At 35.3% G+C, this 26,013-nt stretch overlaps 2 protein-coding genes across 2 annotated transcripts; one reads left to right on the top strand and one right to left on the bottom strand.

The window, feature by feature from the left end:
• Positions 1-600: 600 nt before the first annotated feature.
• On the bottom strand, positions 601-15,577 carry LOC136764107 (phthioceranic/hydroxyphthioceranic acid synthase). The gene is made up of 7 exons (XM_066717932.1): positions 15,406-15,577; positions 10,609-10,689; positions 9,517-9,670; positions 9,184-9,344; positions 8,555-8,758; positions 7,957-8,138; positions 601-7,167 (listed from the first exon to the last, which is right to left on the bottom strand). The coding sequence occupies exons 2-7, from the start codon at positions 10,664-10,666 to the stop codon at positions 1,579-1,581; spliced, it is 6,348 nt and encodes a 2,115-aa protein (XP_066574029.1). The 5' UTR covers positions 10,667-10,689; positions 15,406-15,577; the 3' UTR covers positions 601-1,578.
• A 4,499-nt stretch (positions 15,578-20,076) lies between these two features.
• LOC136764117 (patched domain-containing protein 3) lies at positions 20,077-26,013 on the top strand. Its single transcript, XM_066717941.1, has 4 exons — positions 20,077-20,912; positions 21,332-21,453; positions 22,337-22,482; positions 22,970-26,013. The coding sequence occupies exons 1-4, from the start codon at positions 20,193-20,195 to the stop codon at positions 24,670-24,672; spliced, it is 2,691 nt and encodes an 896-aa protein (XP_066574038.1). The 5' UTR covers positions 20,077-20,192; the 3' UTR covers positions 24,673-26,013.

Raw genomic sequence — 26,013 nt, forward strand, 5'->3', positions numbered from 1 at the left:
AGACACTAGGTGTTGTGTTTCAGGGAACCTTTATACAAACAACCTTTGCTTCATGGTTCTTTTACTGCATTATGTGTTCTATTTATAATTTATAAATGACTTCAAGCCATCTGTCATCCACCTTTTATTTCTAAACAAATACAACTGCAGACTTTACTTTCACTTCAGTGGCCCAGAGGATCAATATGGAAACATCAGAATGGGTGTTGCGTATAAAGCAAGAGACAAGAAATATGTCATACAATGTCATCAAGTCACCACTTTAAATTAACCTTCTTAATCAATAACATATAATATATACATTAAACATATTACTATTTTTTGTTAGTACTTAAAATATTAATTTTGTCTTCTTATGTACACTATATTTTATTTAAAAAATCTAGTTTAACCTATGCATATTTAAATAAATAAAAAGTAATACATATTAATTTAATAATATAAACACAACTACAATATTTGAATTAATTCTATATATATCTTTAATATTATGTTAAGAAGCAAAACATTCAATCAAACACAATATACACTCACAAGCATATATGCCATCCCATAATTTGTATATCAGATGGCATGGAAAGAGTCCTGCATTGTGCACATTGTGCATAAAGCATCTTTGATCAAGAGTCTTAACATAGCAATCTACCATAATAGCTTTAGATTAGAAGGCAGATTGGGGACAAGCGGTCAACCAAGTAACTTAAAAAATGCTCAATGGTCTCTGTCTCTTTTCACATATGTAGGGTTTAGTCCCTGCAATAGTAAGTATTGAAAAGCTATTTCTAAGAATGTGCATTTTTACATCTACATGACATCAACCTAAGTTTTCTGTTGCATGATGCATAACTGAGGATACTTTTTAAAATCTGAAATGGACACTTTATGAAAGGGTGGTGAGCATTTTGTTTCACTGCTTGTCAGCATAAAAGTGGTTTGAATTACCAGAAATGTTACATTTTCTTTGCCACACAGATAAATAATTTAAACTGTTACATTTTTGGTTTCATTCGATTTTATTAATTTTATTTTCATACATAAATGTTATTTAATCAAATTTTGTGAAGTGATCTATTCCCTCTCTGTGTAATTTCTGGGCTTACATTTCTTACACAATTGATAGATTTTGAACTACATAAAACATTAAAAATGTGCAAATTACACTTAATTTCATTATACATCAACCATGATAAAGGTTTTTCCCCATATAAGTCGAAAATGTATTTCTAAAGCCTTTGTTGATTACATATCAAACAAATACACATTTGTTTTACAACATTTACTGTGCTAGGCAGAGTTGTTATATACACCACAGAGAACATCAGAATTTTGTTATTGACAGAACAATCTCTAGAATAATATTTTAGATATCATTCTCTCTAATTTAATTTACAATGGACAGTTTAGACCTATTATGTTTGTTAAATACATTAGACATTCACAGCAAATGTCAGTAGTTTGTCTTCTTCGTCTTCTTATTCATTAATGTGGCAACTGGACTCTAATCTGGCTCAGCTGACTCAGACAGAATAAATGTCAAATATAGTAACTGGAAATAATCTTAGGATTTAGAAAAATAATCTAAAACTCTGTGTTGTCATATTCATTTTCCACCTCACTCTTGCTCAAGGACATTTCCTCATTCTGAAATTCTTCTGATCTGCCTTTTTGAAGGACAGACACTAACGAAGACACTGTTGCGTTCGGGTCAAGTAATTTAACAAGGGCAACATTCACATTTCTCTCTTGAAAGATTCGATTTTGCAGTGTCATAGCCAACATTGAGTCGATACCCAATGCAGAAAGTGTTGTATCATTTCTCAGGTCATCAATGTCTATATTACTTTCATCAGACAGCAGAGACCTAACATACTCATCAGATGAGGAGATTGAAGTGGTCTGCACAGCCCGAGGTTCGATTAATTTCACATTTTTTAGTTCCTCTGTCACTAAGGCAACCAAACGCATTTTTAGAGAGGGGTTTTGAGAAAGGACATGACTGCTTAGGTTTTTAAAGCTAAACTTGCACACAACCTGCTGGGGATTATTCATCATCAAACACTGTTCAAGACCTTCAAGAATCTCTGTCACCTCCATGATCATCATTCCCTTTGCCTCAAGAAATCGCTGGAAATGCTCCTTGTTCAGCAGGAGACCCAGATTCAAAGCCCCCCAATTAATGGACTGCCCGGGAAGCCCAAGGTTTCTCCGGTAATGGCAAAACACATCCAGAAATGAATTTGCTGCTGCATAGTTTGTTTGAGCAGAATTACCAATGAAGGAGGTGATGGAAGAGTAGCAAACAAAGTAGTCTAGCTTACAGTTCCTAGTTGCATAATGCAGGTTCAAGGCACCATTAACTTTAGGTTTCAGGACTTTCTCAAAGTGTAATTTGTCTAGAGTTTGAATTAACCCATCATGTAAAACGACGGCACTGTGAAATACCCCTCTGATGGGAAATGAAGGAAATGTCTGTCCAATAACATGCATTGATTTCATAACATGCTCGGGAACTGAAATGTCACACTGCAAGCTAATAACAGAGGCTCCAACATCTTCCTGTAGATTATTAATCTCCAGCAGCATCTCAGGTGAAGGAGCACGTCTAGAAAGAATGACAATGCAGCCCCCTCCTCGCACAGCAATGAACTTCACGGTCTCAAACCCCAAACCTGAGAGCCCTCCTGTCACTATATACACAGCATTTTTGTGGAAAAGCTGTTTTTCAGTCTCCAGAAGTGGAATATCAGAAAGTTTGCCTTGTGATGTGTTGTCCAGCACAACTACAGGTATGGTCTTAGACCTGATATAGGATTCAGACTCTTCAAAAGGCAGAAAGTCAAAACTTCCAGATGTTGATCGTTGGAAAACGGTACTTTGGAGATCTAGAGATTTCTTGTCCAAGTGCATTGATTTAATCCAGTTATAGATTTTTTTTTTCTGTGTCTTGAGATAAGCCTTTTGGAAAACATTGCCTACTTGAACAGTGTGAAGGCAAAGTCTTTCATTTTCACTTTGAAAGAGGTTTTGAGAGAATGTTGATGGCAACTGGTTGTCACACACTACAATAATATGTTTGGCACTGGAAACACTGCATGCCTTTGCAACTGAGGATGCATCAAATGGAGGCAAAAGGACAAATGCATCACAGTTATTTACATTGTCTAATAGTCCACTGAACTGTGTCCCAGCAAAAGCAACCCACCCAGATTTGTTTGCTGCAACTAACAAAACCCGCAGAAAACTTGACTCAGGTATAGTGGAGATTATGCCCAACTTTCTCTGTTTTATTTTGGGTAATGCATGATTCAGGATTTCCCAGGCCAGTATGAAGAAGGATACACATGGTACATCCATGAGAAATGGAAGCTTCTTTGCATTATAACATACATCTTCAGCAATAATGACCTTGGAGGATGCAGCAATGGGGTAACATGACACAATGTGATCTCCCACTTTCAACTTTTTGACATCACTACCTACAGCTGTAATTTCGCCACAGAAGTCGAGTGCTAAAAGTTTGTGGTTTTGAGATGCATACTCACTCCAGTACATTGTCTGACCATACTTCAAATCAGAAAGGCTGACAGGATAGAAATCTGATGAATGGACACACATTTTTTTTATCTGAACCTCTACTGTTTGTGTCATAGTTTGCTTATCAGTGCTTATCATGGAGGGACTGGCACACAAGCTTGTCATTTTATATGGATCAGCAGTTTGCAGGGCGAACCGTTGTGAATCTGAGGCCACAGCTTTTCTCTGAATGCTGCCAATGGTTTTAATGGGCGTACGAGTAATTTCAGTTGTGTAAATCTGACCTTTGCTAATGATTACTTCAGGATATTGGTGACCCTTCTGTGAATTAATGACCTGGGCCAACGCAGTAATACTCTCACTGTTTACAGAATCTATATCAATCAGCTGGAAAGAGAGATTTGAAATCTCTGCTGCACAAGACCTTGTCATACCAGAGAGCACAAACCCTGGACTAATGTGATCGATCACTTTTGCCGTCATTCTGTAGGTGATAGCTCTGATGGCACATGAGGACCTTTCCTCCTTCATCTTCTTAACAATCTGACGGTAAACTTCACAAACACTAACCAAGTACTCGAGAACTTTCTCAGTTTTCAGATCAGTGAGGTTTCCAATCCCCCACAGGAACAAAACCTCATCATAATCTCTGTCAACAGGCAGCTCATTTAAGTTGGCAAACATATCAAGGACGTTAAAGGTAAACAGCTTTGCCGGGTCCTTGTAGGATATGTATGTAGAGTTTTTATGCAAGTGCTGTCTTAGTGCTTTGACCACTCCTAGTTTGTCTGCAAAGACCAAGGCCTTTGTTTTACGATCATCGGAGCCCAAGTCCTCCTGAATTACCGTTAACTTATTTTGAAAGAAGAACTCTTCAGCAACTGAGAACGCTCTTCCCAAAAAAGTAATCCTAACATGTTTAAGTTCAACTAAAACAAGGCCTTCCTTGCTTGTGAAGCACCCACACACCTCAAGATAGGTAGATGTCTCTTTGGTTGTTCGTAAATACAGAACCATTTCCTCCTGCAGGGGCTCTAAAACTGTCAAACTGCCTATGGCTGAAGGGAACCCGGGTCTTGATTTGAACCCACTGGCTGCTACAACAGCTGTCATCTGCAAGAAATAATCTAACACCACTGGATGAATGCAGTAGTCATGTAACTGGGTCACAGTTTCTTCTGGTACCTTCACACTAGTCACAGCTTCCTTTAACTCTGCCCCACAGTGCACATCTCTAAGTTGTTTGAAAACTGAGCTGTACTGAAACCCAACCTCAGAGAGTTTCTTGTAGATTTCTTCCGACTTTACTACCGAGGCACATCTTTCGTAGACAAGGTCCAGTAAGATAGTACTTTCATCAACTGCCTTTCTTCTGCTACAATCAATAGTTCCAGATGCATAGGTTGCTAATGGCGACTTTATTTTAATTATATTTTCTGTCTCTGTTAGTTCAAGCTGCACTTTCATTTCAGGAGAATTGTGGCTTATAATGAAAGGGCTCTGGAAATGAAGAGTGATTTGCAATGAGCTGAGGGGCACTTTTGGTTTTGCACTTGCCATGAAAGATGCCAATCCCAATTCAACATACAGGGCAGCTGGCACTATAACGACACCATTGTTTTTATGGCCGTAAATATAAGCTATTTCATCTGATGAAAGGTTGCACTTGAATTCTTTACTGTCACTGTTTGTCTGGCGGAGCACAGGGTGATTAGAACCTGACACATGCTCGTTTCCTTTCCGTACCAATTCAAAATATGTCTCTTTCTTTAGACTGTCAAACTGATACTTTGGGAAAGGTGTTGGCACTGTCTCTTGTCCTTGGAAAATGTGTGCCCAGGAGACTTCGAACCCCATCTCAAAGAGATTTGACACAAGAGAAAGCAATGCCTCATGGTCATTGTCTGGCTTTACTGATGGAAAGACTGTGGTGTCATTACCTATTGTCTCCATGATATTCCTCTGCAGTGCCCTTCTTGGGCCTATTTCTACAAACACTACATTCTTGTCTTTGGCCGCAAATCTCACTGCCTGCTCAAATTCAACGGGTTCTCTAATGTTCCTGGCCCAATATTCGCCTGTGAGGAAATCTCCTGTAGAGCAAACCTTCCCTGTTACAGTTGAAATCAGCTCTATGTCCAATTTATTCTCTTTTAAGAAACCTATGTTTTCTTTAATTGGGTTCAAAATGGGATCCATCATGTGGCTGTGGTATGCAGCTGGGACATCCAAAACATGTAGGAACAGATTCTTGGTTTGGAATGAGGTTTTCAGTATCTGATGTAGGCTTTCTACAGCATCTGCATCCCCTGATAAGGTACATGACTGAGGGCTGTTAAAGGCAGCAAGGCAAAGTTTTCCTGAATAGTCAGGGAGCAGCTTTAAAACCTCTGGCACTGCTATATTGCTCACAACAAGCATTTTCCCTCCAGTCACCTTAGCCTGCAAAGTGCTACGGAAGAAAATTACTTTAACTGCGTCCTCAAGGGACAGTAATCCTGAACAATGGGCCGCAGCAATCTCTCCCACAGAGTGCCCAAGTATTACATCTGGTTTGATACCCCAGTGCTTTAACAGGCTGGCAATAGCAACTTGAATGGCAAAGAGGAGCGGCTGGACAACATCTGGTTTAGAGAAATCATCGTTATCATAATTATTCTCTAACTTTTCCAAGAGGTTCAGGGGTTTGTAATTCTGGAAAATGTTTTCTACCTCTTTCACCTTTTCTCTGAAAACATGCTCCTCTTTTAACAGTTGCTTGCACATGCCTCTGTAGGTCACCCCATTCCCACAAAACACAAAACCTAGTCGGGGATCTGCTTTTGATGGAACAATCTTTTTCTTTGTTGCAGAATTAAGTTGCTCAGTTAAATTACTGAGAGAAGATGCAACAAAGGCTTTTCTGTATTTGAGTCTTGAGTGACTTCTCCTACATGCAGATGTATAGGACAGATTTGGAAGGTTCACTCTCTTGTCTTTGCTGATTCTTTGGACTGTGTCTTCCAACATCATTTTCAAAGACTTTTCTGAGGCTGCAGACAGCACAAACAATTTAGGAGAATTGTGAACCTCTGCCTTAACAGCATGGTTTTGTCTGTACTGTCTCACAACAGCATGTGCATTGGTGCCTCCAAACCCAAAGTTATTGATACCTGCAGCCCTTCCTAGTGGCCCACTATTTTCCCACTTCACTGCTGTGGTGGGCACTCTGAGGTTCAGGGCTTTGGCATCGATGCTTGCATTGTCTTCAGAATAAAACAGTGAGGGGACAATGGTTTCATGGTGCATCATCAACAGTACCTTGATGAGCCCTGCTATGCCTGCTGTAGACTCAGTGTGTCCAATGTTACCTTTCACAGAGCCGATGTAAAGAGCTGGTGATCCTTGGGGTCGGGCTTTGGCAATGATGCTGGAGATGCTGCCTGCTTCTGTGGGGTCACCTACAGGGGTTCCTGTCCCATGAGCCTCTACATATTGGACATGTGAAGGGTCAATCTGTCGACAGTAAATGGTTTTCAGCAGTTCCTCCTGTTGAGTCATGGAGGGCTTGGTGATTGGAGTGACTGTGCGGCCATCTTGATTAATGGCAGTGCTGCTTATGATGCCCCACACATGGTCAAAATCCTTCTGAGCCTGTTTACAGAGGAGGTGAAAATGAAAGGTCTTTGTATTAATTCATCTTTCTAGATTAATTTAATGAATAGGCTATTCTGAGGATATTTTTCTAATGACAAGATTCCACAAAAACTGCTGTTCTATACAGACCATTAATTAAGTTTCTGAAAAAATGTACAATGCAGGAGTTAACGAAATTGTGTATGTCCTATTGGTGATTTGTGTTAGCTGTTGTCTTAAAACATCAGTTAAACAAATACATACAAAACATCTTAATATAAATATGAAATAATGTTTCCTTCATATTCTTTAGCAGCTATGCTTTAGTCATTTCAGATTGAAACTGTTACTTGCAAAATGATTGAGAAATGTACTTTAATATAATTCAGGTTATCCTTATCATTTAAGAAGAAAAAAAAAAAAAAAAATATATATATATATATATATATATATATATATATATATATATACACACACACACACACACACAAATTATGTATTTATTCATTTTTCTTAACAAATGGATACGGATAACCTGAATTATTTTATAGTACATATATATGTTGCAGGTGCAGTAGAGTGAGAAGCATGCTACACCAAATAACACAGGAGGGTTATCACTGTACTGATTTTACAGAGGGGTTTAATCACCTATAGCAAGCTCCTGTACACTATGAGACCCGTTACATATGAAACAACACTAATATAATTTATTTGTGTTCTGATAGCACTTACCTGCTCTCTTTAAATCAGTGATCAGTGCTCAAATCAAGTCAAATTCATGAATTGTATGTTTGGAAGTGTTACCTTTTTCAGTGGCTTAAGTAAGACAACCCCACAGCCTTCCCCTCTTCCATAGCCATCTGCTTTACTGGAGAAGGGTTTGCTGGTGCCTTCAGGTGAGATCATTTTTGCTTTGCTGAGAGCAACAAAAACTCGAGGTTCAATGATGCAACTGACACCTCCACAAATCGCCATTTCACAGTCCCCTGGAAATTATAATAAAAATGCAGTCAATAAAAAAAACAATTGCAGGAAATTTAAGCTCGTGGATGAGTTTAATTAATCTGCTATTTTTCTTTTCTTTTTCTTTTTTTTTTTTTACAAACTAACAGAAGAAGTTTGGTCTTGAATATTTAGTGTAACAGTATAGGATGGTCATGACTTCCAGCATACTAAAGAGACAAAGACTAGAATGAAATTAGGGAGGGAGCTCCTTGAAAAAAAATCAAATCAAAAAACTAAAAAATGACCAGGAGGTTAAATGCACAGTGCAGAAAATGCAAAAAGATTATACAAACAAACAATACAATGTGCCAAATAAAATCAGGTTAACAAAAGGATACTGTATGACCTCAATGTGAAATACTCTACATTAGACATCACTAACAGAGAGTGTTGTTACCTTGTCTTATGGCCTGGGAAGCATAATGAAGAGCAACAAGGGATGAGGAGCAGGCACTGTCTAAGGCAAAGGAGGGCCCAGTGAAGTTGAAGGTGTAGGAGATCCTATTGGCTGCGATGCTCATTGCTGTGCCGGTGCCATTGTAGTGGTTTATTGTGCTGGGACTGTTGTTCACCAGACCCTCATAATCTCTGTTCATAAGACCTGACAATGACCAGGGTTTAAAAATACAAGAAGCCAATTAATAAATCCTTAGGCAGTGATTCATATTGAATATTTCAAATAAGTAGCACCCCTTACTCTGTGGAAGAGATATGAATTGCAACGTGTTACACTGTCATAGTCAATTGGCATGATACATCTCTAGGTTGCTAATTGAAAGGAACCTGCTGTAAGACCTGCAGGAACACAGCTCTCGTGGATTGGAGTTGTCTATCCCTGTTCTATCTGTTTTTGCTCACGCCCTTTTGTGCAAGGATTGTACAACTTTAAGACACTACTGAAACTGTAACTTTATAATCTGTGTCCCCTTACTATCAATTCACTTAGTACAGGAATGTTAATTTTGCTCAAAGGCAGATTAATTTAAGTAAATAAAATAATATAAAGATAAATATAAAGATAAATACCAATGAAAACCCCAGTTCGTGTTCCGCTGGCCCTCTCCATTGGTATCCCAGCATCCTCTAGGGCTCTGAAGGTACACTCCAACAGAATCTTCTGCTGGGGATCCATGTGGTCAACTTCAGCCTCATTGAGGCCGAAGAGCTTGTGGTCCAGTGCGTTGAACCTGGAATTTGGAGAGCATGACAAGAGGAAATATAAGAAAGAAAATAAATATTCCAATCAAATATTTCACCTATGCCCTGATTCCATTATATTTCTCCTTCATATATAGTAGTAAAGTATTTATATGTGTGAGGATGCACATCAAATGTCATAATTATGAAATATACCCTTACCCATCAATAAGAGCAGCTCTGGCAGTCCGGGATTTCCCAGGCTTGTTGTCATCAGGATCATACCAGGCAGTGCTGTTGAACCTCTCATTGGGAATCTCCACAGTACAGTTCTTTCCTTCCAAGAGAACCTTCCAGAAACTGTCTATTCCTTCACCTTTACATAATGTTAGGAAAAACAATATTGATGGTTGATGTTTTTCTCCTCATACTCCATTGAACTAAATTAAAGCAGCTGTTGTCAACTTCAAAAGATTACTCACTCTGGACCTAGCTGTCCCTGTGGCCAAACTGTGGGCTGATTGCCCATGTAATTTACTAAATATGGAATGGGCAGTTTGCCTGATTGCCCGAAAGAAATATAAGAAATACCCCGTCTTAACGCTGGTCAGTAAACTGACATTTATAGTTTTCTCTAGGCTTAATCAGTATTTATCATTATCAGAAATATGAATAACAATATTTATTAAAATAATCACAGAATAATATTTCAGATGAAGGGTGTTAATACATACAATTGGAACCATATGCATGTTTTAATGTCATGTTAATTATCTAAATGCTTAAGACACATATTTATTGAAGTGATTTATGATTTATTTAATTTATTGATTAAGTGCACTGAAACCAGATGAGACACAATAAAACAATATTTTATAACAGTGTGTCCTTGACTGCTTGCCAGATAACACTGCTACCACTTTACTACAATGGGAACAATTCATGTGACAGTACATGCTAATGACATGATAAATAGTGACAATAAAAATATCTAACTATAACTTCCTGTTACCTTGTATCTTATTTCAGCTTTCCATATATTTCACATTAGCTTTATGCACAAATTCTTCCCTACCTTGATAAGCAGACTGGACACATATGTTATGTTTGTGACACATCCTTCTTGTAAACTTTTTTTTTAACATACAGTACTCAAGCAATTTCAGATATATAGCATAGCATAGCATGTTGTCAGGTATTTAAAATAAAATCATAACATTTCCCTCATAACAGAAACATTACATATTTGTAAAAAAACAAATTACATCACAACATTAATAATTTTGTATTTAATAACATTCGAATACTTCCTACCTCCAGGAAAATTGCATCCAATGCCTACTATAGCAATATCTTCACCAATGTCCTCCATATTTTTAATATATGTCACAGATTCTGAAACATGCAGTAAATTATCAGTGGAAGAAATTAAACATTTTGATGTAAACATATATGTAAAAAAATTGCCAAAATTTAATGCAATAGTGAATTTGTAAGTAAAGACAAAGTATATTAAAAGAATATACAAAAATGACATACTAATTATATGTAATATAAAATGTATTTATTTTAATTATAAAATCTTTTGTATCTCAACAATAATGAAAATCAATTAATTATGTTAGTGTTTTGTGATATTATCACACTGTGATATATTAATTTTCTTGTAAATTCTTTACATCAACTTAATTAAATGTAGAATGAGTGACTGCATCAGATACAGTGGAGGAGATAGTTAAAAAATGTAACAATGTGAAATTCTTAAGTATTAATTAATGTAAGGAATGGAATTGAATGAAAGAGTCAGAAAAAATACTTCAGCAAAAAAGTATTTTTAAATACTTAAATTGCACAAAATGCCAACCACTAACTTTCTATTTTAAATTATTATGACAATGAAAAAACAAATGTTACAGTACCAATAACAAAATGTTAGATTTTTTCAAAAAAGTTAATATTTATTTTTCCAATAAAACAGGAGGTCATATGTTGAAATAAAGATGTGTGAAGGGGGTCTACCTCTTTTCATCATGGAGTACATTTCATGACCAGGTTAGTTCATCACCAATTTGCATATTCTGTTATAAACTACACAACTATTACTTTAGTATAAATACATGTTAATTTGGTTTCATATGTTTTTTTTTTTCTGAATTTATGTGAACGAAAAGACACAAATTTGCACGTTTTCTTATTGGAAATATGTAAATTTCAAAATATCACTGTCCTGGTCACAAAAGGAAAGTTTGTGGGGACTAATAGCCATTTTTTATACCTTTGAGGCATAAGCAATTAGGAAATAACACTTACTACCCTGGAACAAAAATTGTGTTACATAGTGTTATAAACCTCAACAGCCCAGAGGTTTGGTATAGAGAAAACAAAGCTGTGGGTTAAGTTAGAAACCAGGCAACATTCAATGTAGTTTTCAAGTTTAAAATAATTGTAATTACATATAACATTTGTTTATTAATTGTAAACATTTTAATTTTGGGGATTTACATTGATTCTTTGTGTAATGCTCAACATATTGATTAGTGAAATATGTTACCTACTATGAAATCTCTATTGTTACAAGTATCAAATAGAAATAGTCAAAGTCTCATGAAAACTAATCATATTCAAAAGTTAATGATCAATGATAATGATCAGAATATTTGTGCTTATAATCTGCTATTGTCTATTCATCCTGGACAAGGGCGTCTGCTAATAAATAAATAATAATAAAAAGGAAAGGGAACTCAGGGAAGCATATCAGAGAGAGATCTCTCAGCATTGCACCTAAGCCCCGAAATGCGTTATTTAAAATGTGCACTAAAGGGCTCTTTTGAACGCCTGTATTGTCCCCATGAATCCGAACACATCCAAACCCAGTTGACTTTCACAGCTACTGATTTAAACTCATCTTACTAAACTCATGATGCATTAACTTGTTTTAATTTATATGTTTTATTGATAATCCTGAGATAAATGGGAACATTGAATACATACATAAATATATATATATATATATATATATATATATATATATATATATATACACTCACCTAAAGGATTATTAGGAACACCATACTAATACTGTGTTTGACCCCCTTTCGCCTTCAGAACTGCCTTAATTCTACGTGGCATTGATTCAACAAGGTGCTGAAAGCATTCTTTAGAAATGTTGGCCCATATTGATAGGATAGCATCTTGCAGTTGTTGGAGATTTGTGGGATGCACATCCAGGGCACGAAGCTCCCGTTCCACCACATCCCAAAGATGCTCTATTGGGTTGAGATCTGGTGACTGTGGGGGCCAGTTTAGTACAGTGAACTCATTGTCATGTTCAAGAAACCAATTTGAAATGATTCGACCTTTGTGACATGGTGCATTATCCTGCTGGAAGTAGCCATCATAGTAGTAAAGTATGGTATGTACTATAGTATTTAATGCTATACTACAGTATACTAGGAAATGTACTATGGTACAAAAATTGGTACCATGTTGTACAATGGTACAATCTAAGAATGTATTATAGTATATCTTAGTATACCACAGTATACTACAGTTTTGTCATACTTCTTGCTTTGCATTACTAGTGCTTGTATTGTTTATTTCATTTCCCCTATTAGCTCCCCTATTGATTCCCTTAGATCTTAACTATAACTTCACATCCTGTCTGCACTTATTAGCTTTTACAATCTAGGATATTGGACTTATATTGTTTACTGTATAATTCCTATACACTCATGTACATTGGAATTGATCAATTACATTATGCTTTGAACTGTACTGTATTATTGCACTTTGTATTGCTCTAATATATTTTGTAAGTCGCCCTGGATATGGACGTGTGCTAATAAATAAATAAATAAATAAATAAATAAATAAATTGCCCAACAATGGACTGTTGTCCGGGTGTATTCCTGCCTTGCACCCTGTGCCTGCCAGGATCGGCTCCGGCTTCCCCATGACTCTCACCAGGAGAAGCTAATTATTCTTGGTGGTATGTCTTTTTATTTTGATTGGGGATGGGAGTGGGAGATAGGTGAAGAATATGAACAATACTGCAGTTAATTTATACACTGAAGGATTTAAGTATTAGAGTTGAATATAACACTATAGTTAATTTACATTTTACTCTTGGAAGTGTTGACACATTAGTTAAATGTTGACACTGAAAGAGTGTTTTATAACACTAACACCAGTGTAGTGTGAATGAAACACTGGCTTAGTGTTGGCTAGTGTTAACATTCAACAACACACTGGCAGAGTGTTAAAAATGTAACACTGTCTAAAGTGTAACTTTAACTCTGTTTAGAGTGGACACATATATACACTTTCATGGTTTTGAATTTAACACTGTAAGAGTTGATTTAACACCTGCAATTTTGCTATGTAGGATAAACATATGTTATACAACACACACTTGATCATTGCATTTTGTTTAATCATATTTTACGAATTGTAATTTTTGTAAAGTCTTGAATCACTTGTTTTCATAATTATTAAAACAGTCACTTTATACATAAAACAACCAGGTGTATTAGAGACACATTGTTGACTTATGAAAACGGTGAAACACATCCACACAGATTCTAATAACAGTGGCATTTGTTTTTTCCCAAGGTCAAGATTAGTTTTTTAAAAATAGGCTAAATTAAGACCCAAATAAATGAATAAATAAATACATACATACATAAATAAAACAAATAAACTGTCCTGCACCCTAGCAGTCCAAATTCATTTGTTTAAATATACTGAAGAAATTGAAAGTATGGAGTAGGTCGTGTAAATCAAAGTAAAAATAATATCCCATTTAAATGCATGTAACGCAACACAATTTAAAGAAGCACAGTGGGGTGAATACTCCCTAAAGTAATTGTTTATACATATATCGACAGTCAACAGCACTACAGTGTGCACAGTAAATATAAAAATATGTCCTTCACATTCATATATTGGCCCAGATATTACATAACCCATTTCTCCTTGCCGATTAAACCCAATTATAAGATAAAAGCCGCAAATTGCTATTTCTCTGGCATTTTTGTCACTTTCACTGCTCCTTCAACCCTCCATGCCAACCCATGCTTTATTAAAGTCACTCCAATACATGTTCATATCAGCAATGTATTAAACATGGATTTACGTTAAGAAACAAACTGTAATGCATGCTATATAAAAAAGTCCACGCTGCTATGAAAATGTATAAGCCTGTAATTCTTCATGGTACAGAAAATCTGTGCCAAATGTTATTTCTGGCAGTTTGTGTTTTCTCCTCGTTGTTACAATTACCATTGTCCTTAATCACATACATGAATGTGTTAAAGCAACACTTACTATTATTATTTATTTAATTAAGGCTAAGTAATTGTAATTGAAGAAAAGTATTACATTTACATTTTAGCAAAACTACTACTACTACTACTACTACTACTACTACTACTACTACTACTAATAATAATAATAATAATAATAATAATAATAATAATAATAATAATAATAATAATGTGATTTTAAAATGTTCTTCATTGTTTTCTCTCATCGTTTTCAGGTTTACAATGTTAGTTATTAAATTAATTAATTTAAGAATTAATTTAAGAATGCAATTGATGGAATGTAAATTCAAATACAGTTGAATGTCACAGCATATTTAATGGATTAATTAATGGTTTTCTTTTGCAAAAAAGTAACACTTTTAAGTAAGTTGTAGTTTAAAATGTTCATATTCATATTAAATTTTGTAAGGGAAGGTAACATCAGTACCACAATATCACAGTAAATGTCATGGTTTACTAAAATATACAATAAAATAGATCGTACATATCAGTAACATAAATTATATGGTACACAATAAACCATACTCTCAAGAGTATGGTTCATTGTGTGTACTATATATATATATATATATATATATATATATATATAAATATATATTATATGGTACACACAATGAACCATACTCTTGAGAGTATGTCATGGTATTACATTTGACCAAAAAACAAAACAAAAAAGTATTATATTTCCTTCTATGGCTATGAGCTCTTAGTAAGTCAAGTCTATATGAAAAGTCAAACTTGAATTATACATTGTTGTAGAAATTAATAAAAATGCATCGCCACTTACCTGATGTGCTTTTTCTTCTTGACTGACAGGGTTTTCCTTCCACTTTATATAGTCAACATCTTTAATCTGTTTCCAATACCTAATAGATAACCTGCAACCACCACCAATCAATATGATGAAGAAAATGTAAGATTAAACAAAACGAGCGAAATAACCTGTAAGAGCCCTTTGGAGTCATTACTTCATTTTCACCATATATTACTTGAATGAGTAACAGATAGCATATATGAGGTCTTTGATCTTAACCTAGCAATTTACAATAATGGCTTTTAATTAGAAGGTGGGGGATTTGGGATGTGAAGTCAGTCCCTGAGCCATTCTGACACAACACACAACAGACCTTCTTTCATAATACATGGCAATTGCGGCTTACTTAAAGACTGGCAATATAGTTTTATATCTAAATTACATATAGCATACCTTACTAGTGTCCTGCATATGTTGTAAAACTGCAGAAAGTAATTATGCCACAAAATATTGTTTAAACAGTAACAAATTGATTGACCGGGTTTTTCCTGGGAATATTTTCGTCCAAGTTTCCGGGTCCATGTATTTTTTTGTTTTAGTTTTAATTAAATGGAAATTAGTGAATAATTGTGGAGTCTTTCCTTTACTAAAGATTGGTTGAAAAGCTTTGTCACAAATAAGAACTGAAAAATACATTTTACATGTAATGAGGTGTGATGTAATGAGTCTTGTTCTTGAAAACCCAAATAAATGAATAAATAAATACATACATACATAAATAAAACAAATAAACTGTCCTGCACCCTAGCAGTCCAAATTCATTTGTTTAAATATGCTGAAGAAATTGAAAGTATGGAGTAGGTCGTGTAAATCAAAGTAAAAATAATATCCCATTTAAATGCATGTAACGCAACACAATTTAAAGAAGCACAGTGGGGTGAATACTCCCTAAAGTAATTGTTTATACATATATCGACAGCCAACAGCACTACAGTGTGCACAGTAAATATAAAAATATGTCCTTCACATTCATATATTGGCCCAGATATTACATAACCCATTTCTCCTTGCCGATTAAACCCAATTATAAGATAAAAGCCGCAAATTGCTATTTCTCTGGCATTTTTGTCACTTTCACTGCTCCTTCAACCCTCCATGCCAACCCATGCTTTATTAAAGTCACTCCAATACATGTTCATATCAGCAATGTATTAAACATGGATTTACGTTAAGAAACAAACTGTAATGCATGCTATATAAAAAAGTCCACGCTGCTATGAAAATGTATAAGCCTGTAATTCTTCATGGTACAGAAAATCTGTGCCAAATGTTATTTCTGGCAGTTTGTGTTTTCTCCTCGTTGTTACAATTACCATTGTCCTTAATCACATACATGAATGTGTTAAAGCAACACTTACTATTATTATTTATTTAATTAAGGCTAAGAAATTGTAATTGAAGAAAAGTATTACATTCACATTTTAGCAAAACTACTACTACTACTACTACTACTACTACTACTACTACTAATAATAATAATAATAATAATAATAATAATAATAATAATAATAAATAATAATAATAATAATAATAATAATAATAATAATAATAATAATATTAATAATAATAATATCAACAAGAAAAAGAAGATGAATTGCTGATATCGAAATATGTGCAAAACATTTATGATATCAGAAATATATTTTTTGATATCATCAATTCAATTTTTGATACCGACAATTCTATTTTTGATACAAACAATTCTATTTTAAATATTAATAATTCCTATTGGAAGTACATTGTTATGCATTTTTGATATCAACAATTACATTCTTGATATCAACGATTATATTCATGATATCACTTATATTCATGAGACCTGGTTAAGACCAGACGACACTATTGCATTAGTAGAAGCCTCCCCTAATGAATACTCTTACTGCCAGAAGGCCCGTGCAACAGTCCGTGGTGGGGGGCTGGCCAGCATCTACCACACAGACCTGCGGTTGTCTACTAAGCCATTAGACAGCTTCACATCTTTTGAAATTCACCAGGTAGAATTTAGGCTTAATCCACCTCTTCAGTTTATAGCTATTTATAGGCCACCGGGCCCCTATTTCTTTTTTGTGATTTAGCAATCTGACTTAGCCATTCACTATGATAAACTCATTATTTGGGGGACTTTAACATACATATTGACATTAAAGACGACCCCCTCACTGTTAGTTTCTTGTCCCTATTGGAGTCTGTAGGCTTCACTCAGAATGTGTCAGGACCCACACATCGTCACAATCACACACTAGATATAGTCTATAGTACCCGTGGGGTACAGATTCACAACCTAATAATATCACCCCAAAACCAGACGATTTCCGACCACTGCCTTATTACATTTGAGCTGCCGGGGGGAGAATCAGACACACAGGAGAGGAACATAGAAACTCGCTGCCTAAATCCCACTGCTATTCATGGTTTCACACCGCGGTAAAGTCAGCTTGACGTTTGATACTGGTTTGATTTTCGACTCGCGCTACCCGACGTGAATGAAAAGAGCTGCATCTCCCCAACCACAGCAGCTAGCGCCTTCTAACCGACTTCCACAGGAAGAGGACCAATTGTGAATGATTTCACAGCCTTTGTTTTACTTGTGAATCATAAGAGTGATTTGTGAAAATCAATAACGCACTGGATATGTGCGCATAGCCATGCGTAAAGTGTCTGTATCTCCCCAACCATAATAGGTAGCGTGTTCAAATCAACTTTCACATGAAGAGGACCAATTGTGAAATATTTCACAGCCTTTATTTTACTTGTGAATCATAAGAGTGATTTGTGAAAATCAATAACATCACATATATGCAACCAAACTCCCGGAATCATTGAAAAAAATGTGTATCTCCCTAACCACAGCAGATACAGGGTTAAGATATACTATTATTTAAAAAATACCAATTGTTAATTGTTTCACAGTCTCTGTTTTACCTGTGAATACTAAGAATAATTTAAATCACAACATATTACTAGGCATACATAAAACAGACTATGAAGTGATTCCCAATGTGTCTCTCTTATGATTTGTGTTTGTCTTGATTTTAATTGTAAATCCATACTATTCACAGGTACAAAACATTCTGAAACAATGAAACAAACAACTGGTCTTCTTCACATAAAGTTATTTTTAAAATGCTAGTGACTGTGGGAGCACCCCATGATACACTGTTTCTAGTGGTGGTTAGGGATATCAAGCAATGTCAGGCATGTCACAAATTATTCTTAGTATTCACAAGTAAACAGAAACTGTGAAACAATTCACAATTGGTCTTTTTAAATAATAGTATATTTTAACCCTGTATCTGCTGTGATGATTCCGGGAGTTTCGTTACATATATGTGATGTTATTGATTTTCACAAATTATTCTGATGATTCACAAGTAAAACAAAGGTTGTGAAAGAATTGACAATTGGTCCTCTTCATGTGAAAGTTGGTTTGCAAACGCTAGCTATTGTGGTTGGGGAAATACGGCCATTTATAGGCAATGCGCGGTGTGTTATTGATTTTCACAACTTATTATTATGATTCACAAGTAAAACAAAGGCTGTGAAATAATTCACAATTGGTCCTCTTCATGTGGAAGTCGGTTAGAAGGCGCTAGCTGTCGGGTAGTGCGAGTCGAAAATCAAACTAGTATCAAACGGCAGACTGACTTTCCCGCGGTGCACAGGGCATGGGAATACAGTATAATAAGATACAAGCAGCCCTGTCCTCTGCTAGGTCTGCCTACTACTCCAATTTAATAGACACGCATAAGAATAACCCGCGTTTTATTTTTAATACAGCAACACTTACTAACCAGCAGGTAAAGCCTTCAGAGGTTTTCCCACCCAATTTCACCTGCAGTGACTTAATGGATCATTTCAATAGCAAAGTTAACGGCATTAGAAAACAGATAGAACAGGAAACATATACAGATACGAGGTGGTGGACGGTGCCTCCTTGTTTTATGAACAAGGAGGCATTGTTGTCAATAGACAGGGTGAATTCAACCAGCTTCATGACTTAGAACAAGCCGTCTATTGACCAGCACTGCTGTTACTAGGAAGCTCATTTGAGTCGGACAAAAGATGAACTTTAAATTAAAAAGTGGTTAATTCACTGTGGAATCAAATAATTAATATAATTAAAGACACAATGAAAGCCTTTGAATATTGAACATATTGATTGTAACAGAGAATTGGACGTTATTTTCTGTCATCTTTGTTTTGTGATCACTGAATCTTTTCATTTCATGGTGTTTTCGCTTAATCCACTGTTGAAATGTTAGTGTATTTTTTGTGTTTCTTATTTAATGTAATTTAAACAAGCATGCACACACATACACATTATTCTTATTCGGTTTCTTTCATTACTATATTATGGTCCTTGTTTGAAAATATAAATGGAAAATATAATAATATAAAAAATAAATGAAACAATGTGTGTGTGTGTGTGTGCGTTTATACAATGTTTTATACTTGAAGAAATTTATAATTTTTTCTAATCAGAAGGGGAAAATGATATATAGCATTGTCATTCAGTCTCAAGCAGATAAAATGTTAATTTACTTTGATCAAATTGGTTAATCAGTAACTTCATCCTGACGTATATGCAGATCGGGTGGCAGCTTCCGTCATTTATGCAAATGTTACTGTGTGAGTTACTGTTACTATAGTCCTCTGTGGCTCATAATGTTTTGTTTTCAGACAGTGTCGGAGGCATTGATCAGTAACATTAAAAAGCTATTTGAATTTAAAAATATTTGACATCTTTTACTGTAGATGAAATGTCTAGATGTCACACAGACTGCTTAGAAAAGCCCATTTGCAGGGGGTTTAAGGCATTTGGTGGTGTTGTAGGAAGGAAACCCTGGTGGTTTCTTGTCATCCCTTTGCTGCTGTCGGCTGGGCTGGGAGGAGGTTTTTATCGTCTGAAAGAGACAGAAGCAAATGACATCGAGGACCAGTTCACCCCAATGAACGGTCCTGCGAAGGCTGAGAGGGAGTTGGTGAAGAGCAATTTCCCGCAGGATGATGCAGACTTCTCCAGTCAGCGGCTGGTCACTGAAGGGACATATGCGTCTCTCATACTGGTGTCGGAATCCGATATTTTAACAAACAAGACTTTTATGCAAGTACAGAGTTTAGACAAAAAAGTTAAAAATATAATTGCAGTGAAAGATAACGTTCAGATTAAATACGAAAATATTTGTGCCACAGTCAATAAGAAATGCGTCTCCAATGCAATATTAGATATTGTAGAAATTAATTCGGGTTCAGTAGATCAGACCCCAATTCATTTCCCTATGCATTCCTTTGAAAACACTAGTATTTTCGTGGGGACCACGTTGGGTGGGGTGAACACTACAAGTCAAGGTGTTGTGACATCTGCAAAGGCAATCAGACTTTTGTACTATTTGAGAGAAAATAGCACGTCAAGTACTTTGTGGCTCCAAGAATTTATTGAAGTGTTTAAAAATGAATCGACTGAAATGCCGTATATTAAGGTAAGTAGACTTTATTATTTGTACTTCTTTATTCTATTAAAGATATCTTCATTTATATGATTAGTTATACTGTTACATCGACACAAACATATATATATATATATATATATATATATATATATATATCAAATCATAACGATTAAATGTGATAAACACCAGGGAAGTAGTACACCTGTTTTATACAGAATCACATTAATGATAAAAACACTTTTTGTACAACTTTGCACATCAGACAGGTGTTAAGCATGCGCTTCAGATTAGTTTGCTTGTGTGTAAAGTTAAGTGGAAAATCGTATTATTTATGTATTTATTTATTCGTGTATTCGTTAATGTATTTCTCCTCCTCTTCCTCCTCCTCGACCTCCTTCTTCTTATTATTATTAACTTTTGGTTCACTAAGTTACATTTTTTTCCCCCAGGTAGCGTACTTCACCTCTATATCAAGACAGGAGGAGTTCGAACAAAATTCAAAGACAATCATCCCCTTATTCGCCATCACATATTTCTTGGCCATTTCATTTTCAATCGTTTCTTGCATGAGGTTTGTCATTTACTCAATACTGCTTTAACAAAATGTATTAAATATTTGATATGCCTTAGTCATATGTAACTCTTACGTTCAAATATACCAATTAAAATATTGTTTCTTACAAATATAGCTTTTATCTTAATTGTAAGAACTTTATATCATACTGTCATAAGCCATTGAAACGAAGTTGAATTCTGAAGTAATATGGGCTTATTCAGCTTTTTCAATGTTATTATTTCTTGGGTTGATACCTGGGTCAAGTTGCATAACAATCTTTAGTATTAAGTAACTTCAACTTTAAATACTAGTTAAATAAAAATACATTTTGCAACATTCTTTAACTGCAGGATAACTAATCGTTTCTAAACTGATATAGCCTCTGTGTACACATGTGCTAGCAGGAGTGTAAATGTACAGTATAGATTTTGTTTCTGTAAAATTAAATATTAAATCCTGAAAGTGTAACTTTCTGTATTTCAGTATATGAAGTTTTATCTCTGATAGCATATATTATTATTATTATTATTATTATTATTATTATTATTATTATTATTATTATTATTATTATTATTATTTTATTTTAATTTTTTTAATTTAAATTTTTTCTAAGGTTAAGATATCAATGCACCACTGATCCTCATCATTACATGAGTTTGTAGTGCTATAATTTGACTAAAAGTTTGAAATGTATCCTTCAGTAAGAAAACAAATTGGACCATTGGAAAATAGTCTGATCGCAAATAGATGCAGAAATAGTTTAAATTATAACAGTAATTTTAAAACCTGTAATACCAAGGACATCATCAGCATAAAGTATACTTGGTTATGAATGCTTTCTAGAAGAAGACATCACACATTGAATAATATTGTTGTTTCATTTCGTGATTTTGTTTAGACTGGACTGTGTGAGGAATAAAGTATGGGTGGCCACAGTTGGTGTCGTGTCAGCAGGCCTAGCAGTGCTGTCCAGCTTTGGGTTGCTGCTCTACTGTGGAGTGCCATTTGCTATGACTGTGGCTAATTCCCCATTTCTGATTTTAGGTAAGAATCTGTCCATTCTTTGGGTTTTCAGCCTTTAATATGCTTAGCACTACTTAAAATCTTACATCTTATGTGTCCTTAAGATGTATCTGCATACTAAGTACGAGAACAATTTGTATAAACTGTGGTCAAAGATTAAGCACAATGAGCAATCTGATGAGTTTAAGGGGGAGAAAAAAGTCCATATGATAAAGATTGTATTGTACACAAATGCATGGTGCAAAGGTAGACCAGTTTACATAAATGTACAATCTTATACATTGTAAAGCCTTGATCTTTTTATCTTAGGTAAGAATCTCCTCTTGCATACAGTGGTTTCTCATTTAATAATTAATACAGAATAAAACTGCTCAAACTGAACATGATTAAAAAATAAGAATGCCTAATATATATATATATATATATATATATATATATATATATATATATATATATATATAAACAATACAATCTTATAAACAATAATGTCTTGACCTGTGTTTTCTAGGTATCGGCGTTGACGACATGTTCATTATGATCTCCTGCTGGCAGCAAACGAAGGTTCAAGATACAGTCGAGGTCCGTTTGGCAGAGACATATAAAGAGGCCGCCGTGTCCATCACGATCACCACTCTGACTGATGTCTTGGCTTTCTACATCGGCATCATGACGCCCTTCCGGTCTGTGCAGTCTTTCTGCCTCTATACTGGCACTGCTGTCCTGTTCTGCTACTTTTACAGCATTACATTTTTTGGGGCTTTCATGGCTTTGAATGGAAGAAGAGAAGAGAGTAACAGGCACTCTCTGACCTGTATGAAGGTACCAACAGTCTGCCCACCAGGACGCTCTGCAGGGTACATCATGTGCTGTGTAGGAGGGAAAAATGATACTAAAACAGGCTTTGAGGAAGAGCAGCCAATGAATTATTTCTTTAAGAATCACTATGGTCCTTTTCTGACAAAAACCTGGACTAAAGTGTTTGTGATCTTGCTGTATGCAGGGTATCTGGCTGCCAGTATTTACGGGTGCCTCCAGATGAAGGAAGGTATAGACCTTAAGAATCTGGCATCGGATGGTTCATATGTAGTTAACTATTATGATTATGAGGATAAATATTTCTCTGTCTATGGTCCAAATGTTATGGTAGTTGTGGAAAAAGAAGTGGAATATTGGAATAACAGCATCCGTGCTGAACTGCAGTCATGTATGACACATTTTAGAAACCTTAATTTTGTTGATAAAGAAATTAACATATCATGGCTTGACAGTTACAAATCCTTTGCAAATTCATCGCAGGTCAATTTGAATAATAAAGCTGCATTCATGGGAAATCTAACTTCATTTCTGCAGTTAGTTCCACAGTTTCAACAAGATCTAAACATGTCTAATAATAAGATCTACGCCTCCCGCTCCTTTATTCTGACTGTGAACATCACCAGTGCAGTTGATGAAAAGAATATGTTGAACGAGCTGAGAGACACTGCGAAGAACTGTCCCATCCCTCTGCTGGTTTATCATCCTGCTTTTATCTACTACGATCAGTATGCAGTCATAGTTGACAACACCATCCAGAACATTGGGGTGGCCACTGCTGTGATGCTGCTGATCTCCCTCCTGTTGATTCCCAACCCTCTTTGCTCTCTGTGGGTGACGTTTGCCATTGGCTCTGTCATTGTGGGGGTGGCTGGTTTCATGTCATTGTGGGATGTTAATTTAGACTCCATATCCATGATCAACCTCGTCATCTGCATTGGCTTCTCTGTAGACTTCTCTGCACACATTTCCTATGCCTTTGTCTCAAGTACTAAAGCCAATGTCAATGACAAGGCAGTGGAAGCACTCTTTACTCTAGGTTATCCCATATTGCAGGGAGCCGTCTCCACCATTCTGGGGGTGGTGGTTCTGGCAGCAGCGGCGAGTTACATCTTCAGAACCTTTTTTAAGATCATGTTCATGGTCATATTGTTTGGGGCAGTTCATGGCATCACTTTTATTCCAGTGTTTCTGACCTTTTTTGGAGTTTGCAGCAGCAAAGCTGTGGTCAATAATGATAAAGACAGTAAAAACATGCAGTTACATGTAGGTAGGGAGAATCCTAAAACTACCCTCTGTATGAATGGCAGTGATGAACCTCAAAGGTCAGTTCATAACCAAACACGCCAGCAGCCGGTCCATTGTTTTTCCAATGGTGTAGATCCTGATTGCCCATAAAATTCAAAATTATACAATGTAATACTAAATGTTAAATGAGGCTTTAAAAGTAAAATCTTTATTTTAATTTTTTTTAATACTAAAATATGTTCATTAAGAAATTTGTAAGAGTATTTTTATGACGTGAAGTAGAAAATGTTTTAAATATTTATTTGTTCAAACCAAATAGTAAATCTGAAAAATAGTATTTTTTTAAAATAGTAAAAAAAAACATTTTCCTATTATAACTTTGGGAAACAAAAGGTATGGATTGATAGTAAAGTTTAACACCAGGTATAATAAATACTGGAATGTTTTTGCTCCTTTTGGAAGCAAGGGTTAAACTATTTTTTTAACCTAAATATGACTTGCTACAATAAATGGATCATCAATGTAGAACATTTGAGATATTTTAAACATTATTGTAATCTAAAACTAGAAAATGAAATACAATAATAACCATATCAGAGTTCCCATTTGTAATGAAATCCCTTATGCTTTGTGAAGAGTCGTAGAAATCTGGAGAGAGATATATGTTTCCAATCAAACGTTTTTATTACATGCAGCTGCAAGGAAGAGGTTCAAGAGGCGATCTCAAGAACAGTCTAAGAGAAGTTACAAACTACAGGCAGAAGAGAAAGATAACAGGCCCACATGTCTGTCCCGTGATGAGTGGAAGTTCTGCCTGACAACTCATTAGGAAAACCCATATATGGTTAAACTATGGAAAATTAAAGCATACGTAATGTTTAATATTAGGGGGGGGTTTGTACGATGTATCAAGCCCAAATTGCTGGAAAAAACTGGGTCTTAGAAGACTCTGTTCCTCTGGGTATCAGGGTTGCACTATGGCACAGTACCATAGCACAGCAAGGCCACGATACAGTGACCTTGTTTACACAGACACACAGGGAAAGAAATGCAGTTCATCACTTTGAGTTTGTAAATTGTCCTTGTGTAACAAAACTACCTAGCAAAGTTTCTTTGTTGCACTGACCTGATGACAATTTACCTACATCTTCAGTATTGATGCTGACAATTTATATTTTTTGCTACAAATATCAGCAGTATATTCTAGAAAACATCTAGTAACAGTGGAGCAATACACTGCACTCATATTTAACTGGACTGCTATAAATATACCATATATTTGTAGTTTATTTAAGAAAGGAGATTATCAATTGCATGTATATGACCCATATAATTGTGTTGATGCTAGTATGAGCTTAGATGTTGTATTGCATTTTATATTTGGGTATACACAGATCACTTTAGTAAATATTTATACAAAAGAAGTTCATCTTTGTGTGTGTGTAAGAAGCAGAATGAGCATTTAATTTATTGAATTTGAATATGATGTAG

Source organism: Amia ocellicauda, chromosome 2, assembly GCF_036373705.1.
Source record: "Amia ocellicauda isolate fAmiCal2 chromosome 2, fAmiCal2.hap1, whole genome shotgun sequence".
NCBI classification, from domain to species: Eukaryota; Metazoa; Chordata; class Actinopteri; order Amiiformes; family Amiidae; genus Amia; species Amia ocellicauda.